Source organism: Poromitra crassiceps (assembly GCF_964638095.1).
Source record: "Poromitra crassiceps genome assembly, chromosome: 2".
Taxonomy (NCBI): domain Eukaryota; kingdom Metazoa; phylum Chordata; class Actinopteri; order Beryciformes; family Melamphaidae; genus Poromitra; species Poromitra crassiceps.
Genome location: NC_139624.1, coordinates 110,889,964 through 110,910,467, shown reverse-complemented (window position 1 = coordinate 110,910,467; position 20,504 = coordinate 110,889,964). Strand labels below are relative to the sequence as shown.

Genomic DNA, 20,504 nt, shown 5'->3' with positions numbered 1-20,504 from the left:
TGGTAGGCCTATTGTGGCTGGCACACAATCTCTTACTGAGCCTATTTCTCAATATCTTGACAGACACATTAAAGTGTTGGTATCTGATCTTCCTTCTTACTTGAAAGACACCACTGACTTTTTGAATAGGTTAGGTGCTGTACAGCTCACTGATGAGAATGTATTCTTATGTACCATGGATGTCAACAGTCTATACACTAATGTTCCTCATGTGGAGGGCTTACAAGCTCTAACACATTTTTTGAATAGAAGATCGACGCTTCAGCCCCCGACTGACTTTTTGGTTGATTTGTCAAGATTGATCCTTAATAGCAATTATTTTAAATTTGAGAATTCTTACTATCTTCAATGCCAGGGAGTTTCTATGGGTAGTCCATGTTCCCCTAATTATGCGAACCTCTTTATGGGAAAGTTTGAAGAAGACTTTGTATATAATAATAACCCCTTCTCCATTTTTTTGAAGTGTTGGTTCAGATATATTGATGATGTATTTTTTCTGTTTTCTGGGACACACTCTCAACTAGAGGAGTTCAATATTTATATTAATTCCAGACTACCATCTATTAAATTCTCTCTAGAATACAGTGAAGACACTGTCTCCTTCCTTGATGTTTCTGTAAACAAATCTGAACAACTACTGACAAAGGTGTATAGAAAACAGACAGACAGGAATAGTTTCTTGGACTACTCTAGCTATCATCCCCCCAGCCTCAAAAGAGGTTTGCCATACAGTCAACTTTTGAGGATTAGGAGGATTTGCAGTTCTGATCATATGTTTGAAGAGCAGGCTGCTGAACTATGTACAAGGTTCAGGGTAAAAGGTTTTAACAACACAATCCTTGAGAACAGCCTACAGAGAGTTAGGGGGTTGAAACGTGAGGACCTGTTGGTCCCGAAGTCCACCCCTGCCCGAGGGTCTAGAATAGTGTGTGCTGCTACTTTTTCACCTGCTTCTCAGGAAATAAAAAAATGTGTTTTAAGTCACTGGAATATCTTACAAAGTGACCCCCAAGTGGGCCATTTATTTGGCGAGCCTCCCTTGTTTGCTCAAAAACGGGCAAGAAATGTACGAGATATGATCGTTAGAGCTGACTGCTACACACGCCCCCCTGGCCCCTCCCATTTTTTGTCTGATGTACAGAATGGTAATTTTCCTTGCTTTAACTGTATTCAATGCAATGCTATGATCAGAGGAGAGACATTCTTCCATCCTCACTCTGGAAGAAAGTACTCGATTAAGAGTAGGATCTCGTGTAAAACTAAATTTGTTGTGTATCTATTGAAGTGTCCATGTGGGCTAGTATATATTGGAAAAACTATCAGAGAGTTGAAAACTCGCATTTCAGAACACAAGAGTAGCATTAGAAACAGAGATATAAAATCCTCTGTCGCCAGGCATTTTAATGAGTTTGGTCACGACGTGTGTTCCCTCAGGTTCCAGGGTATAGAACAGGTCAGTCCACTGAAGAGGGGGGGTGACAGAGACAAGGCCTTGTTACAAAGAGAGGCATTTTGGATACATACCTTACAGACAGAACACCCCAAGGGCTTGAACGAAGAACTTTTGCTAGGTTGTTTTCTTTAGGGGGTGCGTCGGGTGGATGTGCTGTGGGTTCACGCATGATGCTCTTGCACTGTGAGGCAGTGTGGGAGCGTCATGTGTGGACCTGCAGTATCTCTATCCGATGCATTCACTTATATGCATTTTATTATGTATTTTTCTAATTCTATTTTAATATTTTCTTACTGATTTTTGTTATTCTAATATGTTGACTTTTCATCTGTGCTTATTTAACACAAGTGTGGCCATCCAGCCTCATTCTTCTCGTCTGCAAAACATTATTGCATTCCTGCTGTGTAATATATACAGACTTATATACAAGTATACTGTTTAAAATTGTACCTTTATCTCTTTTTTGATATTCTCTGATGTTTTTGATATTATATTCAGTGGTATTTTATGTTGTGAGATATTTCCTAGTACTTGATAATGTAATTGATTGTACTTCCGGTTTGACACTATTTATACGTCATGTCCGTCTTCTGTCAGCACAATGCTGAGGAAGGCTCCACGCCGAAACGTACATTGTCTTGCTTGAAGGTAAATAAAACAACCCAAAGGAATTATTTTGAGTGCTGGTTTTTTGCCCCTCTCTTATGTTATATAGCCTACCTTATGATGTGTATGTTATATAGCCTACCTTATGATGTGTATGTTATATAGCCTACCTTATGATGTGTATGTTATATAGCCTACCTTATGATGTGTATGTTATATAGCCTACCTTATGATGTGTATGTTATATAGCCTACCTTATGATGTGTATGTTATATAGCCTACCTTATGATGTGTATGTTATATAGCCTACCTTATGATGTGTATGTTATATAGCCTACCTTATGATGTGTATGTTATATAGCCTACCTTATGATGTGTATGTTATATAGCCTACCTTATGATGTGTATGTTATATAGCTTACCTTATGATGTGTATGTTATATAGCCTACCTTATGATGTGTATGTTATATAGCCTACCTTATGATGTGTATGTTATATAGCCTACCTTATGATGTGTATGTTATATAGCCTACCTTATGATGTGTATGTTATATAGCCTACCTTATGATGTGTATGTTATATAGCCTACCTTATGATGTGTATGTTATATAGCCTACCTTATTATGTGTATGTTATATAGCCTACCTTATGATGTGTATGTTATATAGCCTACCTTATGATGTGTATGTTATATAGCCTACCTTATGATGTGTATGTTATATAGCCTACCTTATGATGTGTATGTTATATAGCCTACCTTGTGATGTGTATGTTATATAGCCTACCTTGTGATGTGTATGTTATATAGCCTACCTTATGATGTGTATGTTATATAGCCTAGCTTATGATGTGTATGTTATATAGCCTACCTTATGATGTGTATGTTATATAGCCTACCTTATGATGTGTATGTTATATAGCCTACCATAGTCTACCTTATGATGTGTATGTTATATAGCCTACCTTATGATGTGTATGTTATATAGCCTACCTTATGATGTGTATGTTATATAGCCTACCTTATGATGTGTATGTTATATAGCCTACCTTATGATGTGTATGTTATATAGCCTACCTTATGATGTGTATGTTATATAGCCTACCTTATGATGTGTATGTTATATAGCCTACCTTATGATGTGTATGTTATATAGCCTACCTTATGATGTGCATGTTATATAGCCTACCTTATGATGTGTATGTTATATAGCCTACCTTATGATGTGTATGTTATATAGCCTACCTTATGATGTGTATGTTATATAGCCTACCTTATGATGTGTATGTTATATAGCCTACCTTATGATGTGTATGTTATATAGCCTACCTTATGATGTGTATGTTATATAGCCTACCATAGCCTACCTTATGATGTGTATGTTATATAGCCTACCTTATGATGTGTATGTTATATAGCCTACCTTATGATGTGTATGTTATATAGCCTACCTTATGATGTGTATGTTATATAGCCTACCTTATGATGTGTATGTTATATAGCCTACCTTATGCGATGAACGAAACAAATGTTACATTTAGGCTACAATTAGGATGCACGTGGTCTGATTGAATGTGTGCCGGTCAGCAGCTCTCTGTCTCAACAGATGACAGGCTGTATACCAAGATGAGAGAGAGAGAGAGATGAGACATGAATCAAACCTATATTATTAGTTAATCATCTTAACCACGGTCTAATTTGTTCATGGTCATTTTTTTTTACCTTTATTTATACAGGGAGACTCTCACTGAGAGCAATGCTCTCTTTTTCATGAGCGCCAAGGCACTGGCATCACAATTAATCTGACAGTGATACACCACATGGAGCACCTTAGAGCCGACACTCTGCTATACATGTAAGGGTTAATGTACGACGAGGTGTACATTATCACTTTTTAAGGGACGACGCGGAGGCGTGAACCGTCCGAGGCGAAGCCGAGGATGGTTTGCCTCCGCGAAGTCCCTTAAAAAGTGATAATGTACACCTCGAAGTGCATTAACCCGCTTATACCATGGTCACTTGCCAACAAAACAATAAGACCAGTCATTTATATTTCCATGTGTAATAAATAAAGCAATCTAAATGGCTAAATGTCTGTTATTCATACTGTAAATCAGTCTTCCACGAAATAAAATAGTCCCTCCCACCTCCACCACCCGCTCCGTTTTAAAGCCGACTCAAACGTTAACTTTATTACAGGAATGCAGGTTTAACGATGTTTTGCGTTCTACATTAAATGAAGACATTACCGTTTGGCAGCTTGCTTTATTTTGTATGATAGATACGTATTGGCCAAGTATATTAACATTTAAGAGCGAAGAGTTTCAGGAAGTGAGAGTGAGAGAGCAGCGCCCTGCGTGTGCTGCTGATGTGGTGAAATGCAGAGAGAGTTGTCTCTCTCTCTCTCTCTCTCTCTCTCTCTCTCTCTCTCTCTCTCTCTCTCTCTCTCTCTCTCTCCCGCTCCTGCACGAGCCGAGGGAAATCTTCTCTTTCTCGCCGAGAAGAGCCTGGTGACGCGAGGTTAAAAAATCTCCGAAACGAAAATCAAAATTGTAAATAAGAGTTATTTTTGATAAACTGAGCACACAGGGGTGATTTAAATACTTACTTTGACCGACTCAATTTTTTTCTCAAGTTCCAAAATTGTCATATTAACCCTTAACGGGGGTATAGAGCTCAAACTGCTCTCCTGATAACACTGATGAAACTATGGCGCATTGATATGAACGGTGAACAGACCATTTAGCTAGGTGTCCATTATCACTGTACAATATCACTTTTTAATGGACACCTTGCAGCCAATCAGAATCGAGTATTCACCCAGACCATGGTATAAGTAGCATTACATTGACACTAAGCATTAGGTTTTAGCAGCTAAAATGTTTGGTGTCTTGTGTGTTCAGTCGATGCCGGCAGTGTTTAAGATGGAGCTGAGGCACGGAGAGTTCACCTGGCTGGTGAAGAGGAAGGAGAAGCACTTCCTGGATCTGCACAGAGAGCTGAGGACCTACAAGACCTTCATGAGGCTGCCGTTGCCCTCACGCAGGTGAGCCACCACTGCTGCTTCAGACGCCAAACTCCTCTGGCTTAGCATCACAAGTTAGTAAACTGAACTCAAGTCAAGCTAAACTTCCCAATCCTAAACTTCTCCAAATGATATGTTGAAAACCATGAGGGAGAAAAAGATATGCAATCTGTTCAGGTGAGGCAACAAAACCTAAACACATCTCTTTGACTTGTACTGTAATGATTTTAGTATTCAGAGAGAGAGAGAGAGAGAGATCATTGCAAAATGTGGTCCTGGAGACACATATTGTAGAGGGAACTACCACAGAAGCCGTTCTGAGTACTTCGCCAGGTATTCTGCCTGTTTTTGTTGGTCTGTCTGTAGACAGATCTTGCGAAATGTGCCAAAACCATAATGAAGGACAAGTTCGAAAATGGCTTAAAGCCTAACCCCACTGCCCCCCCTCCCCCCCCCCCCCCACACACACACACACAGACTTTACGCCACTGGCCGATGTCACGGGCATCACGGCTGGTGTGATCCCATCGCAATATGGTCTGTAGTTTATACTGCTTCCCGCTTCCTGGTCTTTCTGTTTCATTAGGAAATATGTCCACAAATCACAAATCCCTCTCTCTGTGGCTCTTCATGGTCATTAACTACCCACACGTGTCACTTCCTGTGCCCATGTCACTTTCTGTGCAGCCACACGGTGAAGCGTCACACGGTGCGGCGGAGCGAGGTGAGCCAGATGCCCTCGCTGCCCAGAGGAGGAGGAGACGAGCTGGCCCGGGAGGAGCACGCCTCCAGCCGCAGGGTAGGCTAACGCAGCTGTCAATCACCGACTGGCCTGAGGCGGGACATTTGCCATCACCGCTGTCAGTGTGGGGTTTGATTTTTGGCGAAAGGTACCAATTTGTTTCTGTTCTGCATCTGTGTGTTTCAGAAACAACTGGAGGATTATTTGAACAAGCTGCTGAAGATGTCGATGTACAGAAACTACCATGCCACGGTAAGGATGGTGAAAGACTGTGATGAGAACAATGACAGTCAAAATTAGTTTAGGTTTACTTGATGTTCATTGGTTCATATCTCAAAACACAACTTACTATATCAGCTGGAAGGTTCCTATTTTGCAAGAAAATGTAAAAGATTTTAAGATATTTTTTGGTGTTTTTGTATACCCCCCCTTGCAGATGGAATTTATTGATGTCAGTCAGCTGTCGTTTATCCATGACCTGGGACCAAAAGGCTTGTAAGAATAACCTTATCAATACCCATAGGAGGTCCATCTTTAAAAAATCTCTCATTCAATCTTTAGGTTAGGTTTTGTAAAAAAGTACAATTTTATCTTATCCTGTTGTTATTCAAAAGCTTCTAAATGTGGAATTCAGGAAAAGATGTGAAGCTTTCTCTTAATTTTGTACTGAGAAGATCTACTGATGCTACTGTAGTTAAAGAACAGATCTTTTCGAAAGCATTGAGAAAAGCATTGTTTACACCCAGGATTTTGAAGATCTGAACAGCTATGTGTAGTGAAAAGAGTTATTGATAGAAACACAGTATGTTTTTGGCTCTCTGTCTCTCAGGGAGGGAATGGTGCTGAAGAGATCGGGCGGCCATCGCATCCCCGGACTGAACTGCTGCGGTCACAGCAAGATGTGCTACCGCTGGTCCAAACGGTCAGTACTGACACAGTCACACACACACACACACACACACACACACACACACACACAAGCATGCGCACGCACGCACGCACATACTGTATACACACAGACGCATGCACGCACGCACGCACGCACATACTGTATACACACAGTCACACACACACACACACACACACACACACACACACACACACACACACACACACACACACAGAGCACACTGACATCTGAGTCAGTGAGGGGAAGTAAGTAAAGGCAGAATTCATTTTACAGTGTAGGTTTAAGGTTCACTTTATTTGCACATACAAATGAAATTGCAAATTGTGTTAAAACAATTCAGGGTCATGAAACTGCCTCAGATAAGTATTATTTTGAGATCAACTAAAAACATACTGTATGTACAAAATAAATAAATTCACTGGTTGACTGTATGTAAAAACGATATGGCATTGTGTTGTGTGTGTGTGTGTGTGTGTGTGTGTGTGTGTGTGTGTGTGTGTGTGTGTGTGTGCGTGCGTGCGTGCGTGCGCGCGTCTGTGTGTATACGTGTGTGTGTGCGTGTGTGTGTGTAGCTGGCTGGTGGTGAAGGACTCGTTCCTGCTGTACATGAAGCCAGACTCAGGGGCCATCTCCTTCGTGATGCTGGTGGACAAAGAGTTCGGCATCAAGATGGACTCCAAAGACACCGAGACCAAACATGGCGTCCGCATCGACAGCCTGTCCAGGTCTGTGTCTTTAAACAGCGCAGGGTCACGGGTTCGATTCCTCATGCTAAATGCACTTTGTAAAGCCCTTTTGTGTAAAAAAAAAAGAAAAAGAAAAAAGCCACAAAATGGCATGTATGGTATGACGTAGTTGTGTTTTTCTGTTAGTCAGAGATGGTGGATGAGAAGATGCTTGTTCTGTTTCCAAATCTGCTTTTAGAATAATTGATCGCACAAAATTGAAGGAGCATCGAGTAATGCAAGACTTTTATCAAGCTCTCAGCAACCAAGGTATCCAGCAAAATTGAGTTTACGGTGGCCTGTAATGGACACTAATAATAAAGTCCAATTTTCATAATGGAGCGGAGTAGGCCGGCTAATTTGATCAGAGCTCCAACAGAAAGAGACATTACCGTGTTCAATACTGGAAGAGTGAAACTACTTTGTTGTGTCATTTATTCTTTGCTTGAGAGTGAGGCTTTCAATTCAATTAATGAAAATTTATTTAACTCATATTTAACTTTTTACTGGGCATCCGGGTAGTGCAGCGGTAGATTCCCTGCCTACCAACACGAGGGTCACAGGTTCGAGCCCCCTTGTTACAGTACCTCCGTGGTCGAACGTCCATACAGGCACAATTGGCCGTGTCTGCGGGAACTCGGATTAAGGGGCATTAGTCTTGGTCGCCGCGGAGGGGAACTGGGGGGAATAGCGTGATCCTCCCACGCGTCCTGCCGGTGAAACTCCTCGCTGTCAGCTGAAAAGAAGCAGCTGGTGACTGCACATGTATCGGAGGAAGCGTGTGCTAGTCTACAACTCTCCCCAGATCGGCAGAGGAGGTTGAGCAACGACCGGGACAGCAGGCGGAATTGGCCAGGTACAATCGGGGAAAAAAGGAAGGGATCCAGAAAAAAAGAAAAAGGTGTCTTAGCTTCCAGGTGCTCATAGCACTGTCCTCCGTCATTATCCTTCTGCATTGGGCGTAACTGGGAGTCTTGAAATTCCAGTGCGAGGTGGTTTTTGCTCTGTAACAGAAATCTCAGCACTTGATGAGGTCATCGTTGAGTCGTTATAGATCAACAACCAATCAAGGGTCTGAGGTGGTGTACCATGTAGCTGCGTTGTTTCCCGGGTTTGAATCTGGCCTGGGACCGTTAGCGCATGTCATCTCCCCTCTCTCTCCTCACACAATCTTGCGTGCGTGCGCATTTCAGGTCCCTGGTGCTGAAGTGCAGGAGCTACCGTCATGCCCGCTGGTGGGGTCAGGCCATCGAGGGCTTCGTCCAGAAGCACGGCTCCGCCTTCCTCACAGACCACCGCTTCGGCTCCTTTGCCCGCCAGGAGGACAACATCCCCTCCAAATGGTAACCATGGCAACCCGCCCACCTGCCCATCAAAGTTACCATTAACATTTAGCATTTTAGCCGTTTAGCTGACACTAAAAGGAACACAACCAGCTTTGTATCATTACATCATCAGTTGTAAAAAAAATTATAATTGGCTGGTAACTTTAAAATCTAGCAGCCATATTGGCAGGTGGTCAAAAAAGTTAATGTCAAACCCTGCAGGGAGAGCAGGTGGTGACATAGGAGTGAGTGAGAAAAGGATCAAATATTGGTGGTTAAGACTGAATAATGACATCACAACTGTTAATTTAAAATGAGTTATTCCTCTAAACCTGGCTTCAAATGCCCCAAATTCTTTGCGCTGGCGCCGTTCGGCCCTCACCAAAATCTGGTAGCGAGGACATTTTTTTGTGGCCCTCTCTATCATCAAAGTTGCCCATCCATGGGTTACGGCATGACAATATTTGTTCGGCCCCCGGCAACAATCTGGCTTTCTCATGTGGCCCCCCATGAAAAATAGTTGCCCACCCCTGCTCTAAATGCTCTCCGGAATTTGTGTCAAGCAGCTGGGCCAGATGTGGTCCAACTGAAGCCAATGAAGCCAACGCAGAAGTGCCAAAAACTGCAGTTCCTCAAATGGCCACTTGAGGCTGGCTCCAGAAGAGAGTTAATGCCCATAGGACCCCCATGTAAGAATTCACAGCTTTCCAACAGAAATGTTTATAGCCTGGTTGAAAAAGAATCTGTTTTGGTCTCTATATCTCTAATAGCTATAGCCTGTTCATGACAACTGTACGGGAGTTAGTCTATGGCTGCAAAAAGAAGTCTGATTGTATAGAGGTCAATGGGAAAATGACCCCACTTGATTTATGACCTCAGTAAACACGTTTCTAATGAGCTTATGGTCTCAATCACTAGTTTCAAGTCTTCTTCAATACAGCATGATGTTCATTTAGTCAATTATGGTCCCATTTAAAATATATTTTTAAAATAGATGATAAAGCAGACTATGCTTTGGGGTGTGATTGAGAGGTCACCTGTCCAGTCACCAGTGAGCATGCAGCTTACCGATCACAGACCAATAGCAGGGCGGCGCTGTGGCTCCTCTTGTCCAAATATGGTTACTTCTGGCTAAAAAACAAAACAAAACAAAAATCAAGATGGCGAGAATCAGAATGCGAAACTGTTCAAAACAGGAGTCCACAGACCAATGACATCACAGTGGCTACGTCCATATTTATACAGTTTCTGGTCTCGCTCGAGTAACCTGACACAAAGACAGGGAAAGTGACACCCACCTACTCATCACCTGCCCCCTGCAATACTATCCTGTCTGTGACACAGACACTGTGTGTGTGTGTGTGTGTGTGTGTGTGTGTGTGTGTGTGTACTATCCTGTCTGTGACACAGACACTGTGTGTGTGTGTGTGTGTGTGTGTGTACTATCCTGTCTGTGACACAGACACTGTGTGTGTGTGTGTACTATCCTGTCTGTGACACAGACACTGTGTGTGTGTGTGTGTGTGTGTGTGTGTGTGTGTGTGTGTGTGTGTGTGTGTGTGAGCAGCGAACATGTCTGCCATAAAAAGCATAATGGAAGAGAGACAGAAGATGGACAGGTTGGAAAGTGAGAGGGGAGCGGTGATTGTGTGTCTGTGCTGTCTAACGTGTGTGTGTGTGTGTGTGTGTGTAGAGGGGAGCGGTGATTGTGTGTCTGTGCTGTCTAACGTGTGTGTGTGTGTGTGTGTGTGTAGAGGGGAGCGGTGATTGTGTGTCTGTGCTGTCTAACGTGTGTGTGTGTGTGTGTGTATCCTCTGCAGGTATGTGAATGGGAAAACGTACATGGAGGATGTGGCCGATGCTCTTGAAGAAGCCAGAGAAGAGATATTCATCACAGACTGGTGGTAAGTCCGGAAAGAGACAGAGAACCACCACACCTTAACTCTATAAGAGGGCTGTAAACTGTGTGTGTGTGCGCGTGCGCGCGTGGGGGCACGGTGGCTCAGTGGTAGAGCTGTCGCCTCACAGTCAGAAGGTCCTGAGTTCGATTCTCGCCTGGGACACTGTGGGCGCTGTGGTTGTGTTCCCCCCCATATCTTCAGTGCCTACTGCCCAGGTGGGGTATCTCGTCGTAAGGGCCTTTCTCTCTGTGTGGAGTTTGCATGTTCTCCCCGTGCTCCCCCAGGGGGTTCCTCCGTATATAGCCCCCCCACTAAAAACATGCAGAAGATCAGATCGTCATCGTCATCCGACCAGTGACGACAACATCCGAAGTTGGTCCCCGGGCGCTGTACGAGAAAGCGTCCACTGCTCCTGGCCTGCCCCCCGGAGGAAAGGACATGCCTGGATGGGTTAAATGCAGAGGATACTTTTCACCGGCCACCGTCAGCATGAGTGTGTTGTGGCCGCATGCATGTATTGTGGTGTTCGTGTGACAATAAAAGACGGGGCTTGTCCGTTACGAGAGAGTTTACGAGAGTCCATGCGTGTGAGGGCGTTTTTACACCTGCCTTGTTTAGTCCAGTTAATTCAGACTGTGGTTGTTTTTCCCCTTTGGTTGGGTTCGTTTGGGCAGGTGTGGACACAGTGATCGCACTCGGGCGAGACCCTTTAGAAGACATGATCTCGGTCTGGTCCCAAACAAACTGGAGCAGTTCATTCGTGGTTGGAACGTGATCTGACCTCGATACGACCCAACTACTGTACAGCAGTATAGCATTACAACTATAGTATTACAATGAGCAGTATAGTATTTTCAAGACGTTTCCTTGAAGTGCATTGGGCATTCTGCTGGTACAGTTTTGCCTGGTCTATTGCCCAGATATTTACAACAGTTATGAGCAAGGCAGCTGGATTCACCAGATTACAGTCATGTGAGAAATCCCTCTTGCCACACTGCCAGATATGTGTTTAACTCCGCCCCAGCAGTGGGCCAGACTAAAGATCAGTACCAGGGCAGTGTCCTCTCTCCATACCTCTTCTTCCTGTACACCAGGGCAGTGTCCTCTCTCCATACTTCTTCTTCCTGTACACCAGGGCAGTGTCCTCTCTCCATACCTCTTCTTCCTGTACACCAGGGCAGTGTCCTCTCTCCATACCTCTTCTCCCTGTACACCAGGGCAGTGTCCTCTCTCCATACCTCTTCTTCCTGTACACCAGGGGCCGGTTGCACCAACTGGTCTTACACTGGTCTTAAGCTAAGTTGGTCGTAACTTTACGACCTAACAGCTACGCCGGTTGCACCAAGACGACTTAAGCCTTATTTTCACTAAGACCAGGCGTAACTCCTATGCCTCGTCAGGAGGAGGCGTAGAGCCTGCCTGTAACAGAGATCTCCGCGGAGACCTTTTTGACCGTCATCGTCGTAACACCGCCAGTTCGCCGTCTTTGAAAGCACAACGTTAGATTATAACTAACTAGTTAACCTAACCCGCCTTCCAAAATGTTGCCGTTAGTTTTTTAGAAGTTAATACATAGAATTGGGAACGTTACATTCAATTTCATTCAGACTGACTCTGTCTGCTCAATAGCCGCCATTTTTCCCCCGGAGCGAGGGAGGTTGAGAGGAGGGAGGGTGTTTTACAGTAGTGGCTGAGAGAGCGTAGTGGCACAGTGCTCCAAGCAGGTCGCGAGGCACATTTTTTGCAACATCATCCAATCAGGGTGCATTCCCTGGCAATTCACATGGACGCGCATTGCTACGACCAGCATAGTTAAGACCAGACATAAGCCGTGTTGGTGCAACAGGCGTAAGTCCATGGTCTTAACTAAGACCGACGTAGGAGTTACGACCAGGCATAGTTAAGACCAGTTGGTGCAACCGGCCCCAGGGCAGTGTCCTCTCTCCATACCTCTTCTCCCTGTACACCAGGGCAGTGTCCTCTCTCCATACCTCTTCTTCCTGTACACCAGGACAGTGTCCTCTCTCTATACCTCTTCTTCCTGTACACCAGGGCAGTGTCCTCTCTCCATACCTCTTCTCTCTGTACACCAGGGCAGTGTCCTCTCTCCATACCTCTTCTCCCTGTACACCAGGGCAGTGTCCTCTCTCCATACCTCTTCTCCCTGTACACCAGGGCAGTGTCCTCTCTCCATACCTCTTCTCTCTGTACACCAGGGCAGTGTCCTCTCTCCATACCTCTTCTCCCTGTACACCAGGGCAGTGTCCTCTCTCCATACCTCTTCTCCCTGTACACCAGGGCAGTGTCCTCTCTCCATACCTCTTCTCCCTGTACACCAGGGCAGTGTCCTCTCTTCATACCTCTTCTTCCTGTACACCAACAGCTGCACTTCCGGCCATCAGTCCCATAAGCTTCTGAAATTTGCAGATGACACCACCCTCATAGGGCTCATCTCTAATGGTGATGAGTCTGCGTACAGGCAGGAGATCGACCTTCTGGTGATTTGATGCGGTCAAAACAACTTGGAGCTCAATGCCCAAAAGACACTGGAGATGGTTGTGGACTACAGGAGGAATGTAGCCCCACCTCCCCCATCACCCTGCTTGACTCCCCAGTTAACATTATGGAGCCGGGACCTGAAATGGGAGCGGAACATCAGAGCTCTCACCAAGAAGGCACAGCAGAGGATGTACTTCCTGCTGCAGCTGAAGAAATCCAAAGTGCCAAAAGCAATGATGGTTCACTTCTACACCTCCATCACTGAGTCCATCCTCACCTCTTCCATCACTGTCTGGTACTCTGCTGCTACCCTCAAGGACATCTTCAGACTGCAGCATATCATCCGCTGTGCTGAAAAGGTGGTCAGATGCAGCCTGCCATCCCTTCAGGACCTGCACACAGCCAGGATGCTGAAGCACTCTCGGGAAATCATGCCTGACCCCTCCACCACGGCCACTAACTCTTTGTGGCACTCCCCCTTGGCAGGAGACTGAGGTCTGTCAAGACCAAAACCTCTCATCACAAGAACAGCTTCTTCCCAACTGCCATCTACCTCTCCTCTTCATTGAGGCCCGAAAGCCCCCACCAATAGGGACTCTGCCACCACCCCAATATCCACCGAGCTCAGCCGGCTCAACATGGCCAGAATCTCCCCACTGACATGAACCTACCTCCCATCATGTCACTTTAAAGATATATTGGACTGCATCTTCAATTTTGTGTGATTGTCTTTCTGTATTGTTTTTGTCTTCCAACTATTGATGTGACCACTACACTGCAAAATTACACAAGTCAAATTCCTTGTATGTAATATGATTACCTACTGTGGCAATAGAAGGGAATCTGAATCTGAATCTGAATCAAGGCTACGGGCAGGATTCAGGTGTGACGAGAGCAAGAAGCCAGCCAGTGATAGAAGTGATAGACAGATGGTTGATCAAGTGAGACAAGTTCCCAGATGGTTCTGACAATCTGCTCAGGTTATACGGAGTCCCTAAAGTCCTGAAAGGTGATATTGTATTGTGCACACAAGATCAATAACTTGCACTTATCTTCTGCACACTATATATCACCTTTTGGGACTTTAGGGGCTCTGTAAATACCAACTGTGCTGTTGCTCCATGTTAAATTGCAGAGCAGTGTGCACTAGTCCAGAACACAGGACCTTCTTCCTGTATTTACCCTCTTGACCCCGCCCCCGACACATCTGACCAATAAGCAGAGTGAACCTTTGTAGTCATTGTTAGGATTTTTCTCCAAGGGGGACGAAGCAGTTTACAAACTCAACTGATTCAGACCAGAGTAAATGAGCTATAGGTGTGAAAACACCTTAAGTCTCTGGATTTTGTGTGTGTGTGTGTGTGTGTGTGTGTGTGTGTGTGTGTGTGTGTGTGTGTGTGTGTGTGTGTGAGAGAGAGAAGGAGCAGTGAGTGCACTTTGCGGTCATGTCTGAGGGAGGTTTTCTGGTCAAACAGATCAGTTACATGCTAAGGCTGAGAGTACTGTTACACTACACACATACACAAATACATACGCACACACATATACACACACGTTTGTACAGCTATCTTAGTGAGGACATAATGCATTACATACATAGTCCCTAACCCTTACCCTAACGCTAACCCAAACCCAATTCTAACCTAACCCTTAAAACCAAGTCTTAACCTTCAAACAGCCCTTTGAAGGTGTGTGAGAAAGTGAGGGCCAGCCAAAATGTACACACACACACACACACACACACACACACACTTGCAATCTAGTTAAGATGTCTGCGTCAATACGTCTGTGTGCATTCATCCATGAAAGTGTGTGTGTGTGTGTGTGTGTGTGTGTTGCAGATTGTGTGTTGTCTCATGCAATGTGTATCCCCACAGGTTGAGCCCAGAGATCTTCTTGAAGAGGCCGGTTGTCGAGGGCAACCGCTGGCGTCTGGACTGCATCCTGAAACGTAAAGCGGTGAGCCAGGAAGCCGTCTCCTCATTGGTTTATTCACAGACCCAAATGATTAAAGGGGCGCCTGGTTGGTGCATTGGCTTTACTAAAACAAAAACATTTTAAACTAAAGAGCATCTTGCGATGGGATCACACCAGCCACGATGCCCGCGACTTTTAACGAATGTGAGCCAGGGGCGTAAAGGGGGGGGGGGGGGGGGGGGGGAGCAGTCCCCTTCCACCCATTCTCCAACTGAACTCCACCTTCATTTTGATGTCAACTACACACCTGTAAGATTTTGTGACTGCATCTTGCATGGTTTTGATGCTATCGCGCTGACAAAATCTGTCCACAGACAGACAGACAGACAGACAGACAGGCAGACAGACAGACAGACAGGCATAAGGATGGACACCAGGCAAAGTACTCAAAACGGTTTCAGTGGTAGTTCCTGCTACAATAGGTGTCTCCAGGACCATTGCCATCACACACACACACACACACACACACACACACACACACACACACACACACACACACAGACTCACAAAGTGAGAACAATACCAGTCCCGCTGTTGCAGCTGGTAATCAGGCTGTTTTGTTGGGGATATTCTGTTTTTTCCCTCTTAATAATATTTAAATGTCTTAACATTGAAAAGCAACAATGGACCAGCTGTGTTCAATGGCAGAACACTAACTAGTTGTGTAGATGTTTCTGATCTGAACTTGGTTTGATTTTGTAAGGGAGGCAACAGAGGATCAAATGTATTTGTTTCATGAGGCAAAAAGTCTTTTTACGCGGTGCAGCCGCTTCTATATGTGTGTGTCAGTTTGTAGCACGATCTCCATTTGAAAACAAAAACAAAATTTCATTTTTCAGTGCTGCTGATGCTTCAGGTCTGCTGCCTGCAGACGCATCAAATTAAAATGATCAGTTACCTCTAACCTTCACTGTCGCATCTATAAAGACACTAAGTGGGGGCAGTGCTGCATAATTGGCATAATAACTGTAGCATTTTACTTTGATAAATCATTACTAGATTCAATTGGAGAGCTTAGTATGACTGTTTGCATTGGTGTTTCCACAGCAACAAGGAGTGCGAATCTTTGTGATTTTGTATAAGGAAGTGGAGCTGGCCCTGGGCATCAACTCAGGATACAGCAAGAGAACACTGATGCAGCTTCACCCCAGCATCAAGGTGGGCCTGCCAGCTGTGTGTGTCTGTGTGAACGCTGACACACAAGTAGGGATGCACAATATTGGACTTTCTGCCGATATGCTGATCAGTGTTGCCAGATGGCAAATGTTGAATTATCCTACCAGAGGGTCAAAATTATCGTTTTTGGAGTGAAATTATCGTACGCCCCCTCCCCAGCGCGGCGTGCCTTCGGTGCGCCTATGTCGGGGGGGCTGCGGCTGATCACAGGCTACTTTTTGGATTTGGCATGATTTTTCAACACTGTGATCTCAGCCTGCGTTGCAACAACAACAAAACACCCTGCACGTATTGGCTGCAAATATGTTGTTTGAAGAGATGATTGTATAAACAGATAGAGTGATCACAAAATGATGAAATTATCGTACATTTGGGGGATTTTGGGATTATTGATCGTACATCGTACAGAGGTCGAAATTATCGTACAAATACGATAATTATCGTACGTCTGGCAACGCTGATGCTGATCCCCTCTCTGCCCTCAACTCTTTTGGCCGATTACCGATATATGTGTGCATTTTTTTCACCTAATTTCACCAACTACTCTTATCATGATGGCCCACTGGCAGATGGAGACATAAATACAATGCTTTTCAAAATGTACACATTCACTGGACAAAATAAGAAAACTACTTTAACACGTTCACTGCCAATGACGTGTTTTTACGTCAAACTAAATCCAACGTTTGACTGCCAATGACGTGTTTTTACGTCAAAAAAATGTTTGTTTTTTTTTTGACCGTGGGATGTGCATCTAACCCTTTTACATCTCTTATATAATTATTGGAGCCACCGAACATGTACAACCCATTCCACCGACCCGTGGCGACAGTGCTCTCCCAGACTAGAGGAAGGCAAGCAAAAAGCATGTGTGAGGAAGCCATTCTCATGAAAATGGATGGGGGAAAACACTTTCGTTTTCGCGCTGATTGCTGGCGGTGCGGGATTGCAAATTTGCATAATAGATTACGGGTGGAACACACTTTGAAACACGCAGCATAAATAAGACCAGAATCGCAAAAGCTTCATCAAAGCTCTCAACACAAACCACAAGAAACGAGCGAGCCGATCCAGACTTGCACAGCGGCCGCCAGCAGACAGGCAGCAGCAGCAGAAGCAGTGAGCCTGGTGACGCGAGGTTGTGACATGCCCGCTGCAGCCAAGAAGAACACACACGGAGGGAGGAGTTTGAATGAGAGGGGTGTTTCCTGCTGTTATGGAGGAAATTACTGTTCAAAACTATTGTTTAGATGTCTGACGTCTTACTGATGCCAAAAATGAATGGTTAAAGTGACTGTTCTATCGAATTTCACAAAAAGCCGTTTATCTCAAAATAATTTTTCAGACGCTGAAACCATGCTGTATTCAACTGCTAATGCTTACATAACTATTAACTCTACAAACTAACTCTTTTAGACAGAGAAAGCACACATTCTATTAGTTATTTTGAGATATTGTGTGTTCACAAAATCTTAGCAGAAAAGAATCCTCGGGTCTTGAAAGATGAGCCAGAATCCTCAAAAAAACCCTCTGGCAGAACCTACCTACAGTAAAAAAAAAAAACGGCTGGCAGTGAATGTGTTAACTTTAACTATGTAAAACATGCAATATTTTTTTTATTTATGTAACATTTTCTTTCAAACAAAACTGTAAGATTTCATTCATTTATTCATTCATTCAGTAAAGCATCGAGCATTTGGGTATAATTAAAACTTAATTTGATCAGTCATATGGGCAGAAATGTTCGTTTCGCGATATTTATTTGAAAGACTTTATCGACCGACACCGATGTGCTGATATCATTGTGCATCCCTACTTATGTGCAAGTTGAAGAAATTGAGAGAGAGACAGCGGCACACTAGAAATTGTGTTTAGAAATGTGTATTCAAACACACATGAACACACTTTCTGCCTAAAACGCATCAAGTACAGTGCGTGTGTGTAAGTATCTGTAATGCATGTGTGTGTTGTGTTATATTTCCCCCAGGTGATGCGTCACCCAGACCATGTCTCGTCCGCCGTCTACCTGTGGGCGCATCACGAGAAGATCGTCGTCATCGACCAATCGGTGGGCTTCGTGGGCGGGATCGACCTGGCGTACGGCCGCTGGGACGACCGGGAGCACCGGCTCACCGACGTGGGGAGCGTGACGCGCTCCGTGGCCCTCGAGCAGGTCTCTCTTTCTCTCTCACACACACACACACACACACACACACACACACACACACTCACACACACACACACACACACACACACACACACACACACACTAGGGCAGCGTATCGGTACTCCATACCTTTAAAGGCCCCCTCCAGTGAGCTTGCCTACCTGTATAACCATTGGTGTTGTATGAAAACATTCTAATATATATTTGAATAGTCGCACGTTATCTGATTTGCGCCAAATAACTGAAATTGATAAGAACCGAAAGCTAATATTTTGTTCCACTGCAACATCATGGCTGCAGTGCTGCTGTCAAAAAAGCAGAACAGTTTCGAATCTTGCCTTCAATATACTCTTTGTCTGCGAAACAACGGAAGTAACCGGAAACACTAACCCTGTCCCCCTGTAAAAACACTATGGCCGCCCTGTCCCCCTGCCTGTAAAAACACTATGGCCGCCCTGTCCCCCTGTAAAAACACTATGGCCGCCCTGTCCCCCTGTAAAAACACTATGGCCGCCCTGTCCCCCTGTAAAAACACTATGGCCGCCCTGTCCCCCTGCCTGTAAAAACACTATGGCCGCCCTGTCCCCCTGTAAAAACACTATGGCCGCCCTGTCCCCCTGTAAAAACACTATGGCCGCCCTGTCCCCCTGTAAAAACACTATGGCCGCCCTGTCCCCCTGTAAAAACACTATGGCCGCCCTGTCCCCCTGCCTGTAAAAACACTATGGCCGCCCTGTCCCCCTGTAAAAACACTATGGCCGCCCTGTCCCCCTGTAAAAACACTATGGCCGCCCTGTCCCCCTGTAAAAACACTATGGCCGCCCTGTCCCCCTGTAAAAACACTATGGCCGCCCTGTCCCCCTGTAAAAACACTATGGCCGCCCTGTCCCCCTGTAAAAACACTATGGCCGCCCTGTCCCCCTGCCTGTAAAAACACTATGGCCGCCCTGTCCCCCTGCCTGTAAAAACACTATGGCCGCCCTGTCCCCCTGCCTGTAAAAACACTATGGCCGCCCTGTCCCCCTGCCTGTAAAAACACTATGGCCGCCCTGTCCCCCTGTAAAAACACTATGGCCGCCCTGTCCCCCTGTAAAAACACTATGGCCGCCCTGTCCCCCTGCCTGTAAAAACACTATGGCCGCCCTGTCCCCCTGCCTGTAAAAACACTATGGCCGCCCTGTCCCCCTGCCTGTAAAAACACTATGGCCGCCCTGTCCCCCTGCCTGTAAAAACACTATGGCCGCCCTGTCCCCCTGCCTGTAAAAACACTATGGCCGCCCTGTCCCCCTGCCTGTAAAAACACTATGGCCGCCCTGTCCCCCTGCCTGTAAAAACACTATGGCCGCCCTGTCCCCCTGCCTGTAAAAACACTATGGCCGCCCTGTCCCCCTGCCTGTAAAAACACTATGGCCGCCCTGTCCCCCTGCCTGTAAAAACACTATGGCCGCCCTGTCCCCCTGCCTGTAAAAACGTTAGTTTAGAAGCCTGTTCAGTCTTGGCAGCACATAAAGTCAAATAAACAGAGGCGGTTCATGATATCTTCATACAGGCGATATCCCCTATTTACGCTTGCGCACCTATTTGCGCATGCCTTAAGGCAGGGAAGATACCGGTCTGCCTTGCGCATTTGTCCAGGTGTTATGCCGAGTTTTGCACCCCCGCCCGGCAGCATCCCCACCTCACGGGAGCATATTGTAATGATTTATAGAAAAATTTAACTGTTTAAAAGTGATATACAGTAATTGTCTGGGTAGACGTGACCTCCCTGATTTCTAAGTTAAAACAGCCCCGAAATATGTTGGGGATGCAATTCTCGGTGGGGATGCGGAAACGTTCACGGCACGTGTCGCAGGCGCAAATTAGAGCCCTGCCAAAATCATCTGCGCCCACAAAATGCCTGCGCAAACGTGATTTGGGCAGTCTTAAGTACCAGAATTATTCACAGGTGTGGCCAGGCAATGCTAGGCACACTTGACCTCGATCAATCAAAACCAATCAG

At 45.2% G+C, this 20,504-nt stretch overlaps 1 protein-coding gene across 1 annotated transcript in view; it reads left to right on the top strand.

The window, feature by feature from the left end:
- Positions 1–20,504, top strand: part of pld1b (phospholipase D1b) — a 74,293-nt gene that overhangs the window by 27,586 nt on the left and 26,203 nt on the right. The window contains exons 4-14 of the mRNA XM_083632075.1: positions 4,962–5,104; positions 5,771–5,882; positions 6,012–6,077; positions 6,262–6,320; positions 6,655–6,747; positions 7,308–7,460; positions 8,654–8,803; positions 10,606–10,689; positions 15,063–15,144; positions 16,210–16,320; positions 18,326–18,511. Of these exons, the coding sequence (XP_083488201.1) occupies positions 4,962–5,104; positions 5,771–5,882; positions 6,012–6,077; positions 6,262–6,320; positions 6,655–6,747; positions 7,308–7,460; positions 8,654–8,803; positions 10,606–10,689; positions 15,063–15,144; positions 16,210–16,320; positions 18,326–18,511 (1,239 nt within the window). The remainder of the gene's footprint in view (positions 1–4,961; positions 5,105–5,770; positions 5,883–6,011; positions 6,078–6,261; positions 6,321–6,654; positions 6,748–7,307; positions 7,461–8,653; positions 8,804–10,605; positions 10,690–15,062; positions 15,145–16,209; positions 16,321–18,325; positions 18,512–20,504) is intronic.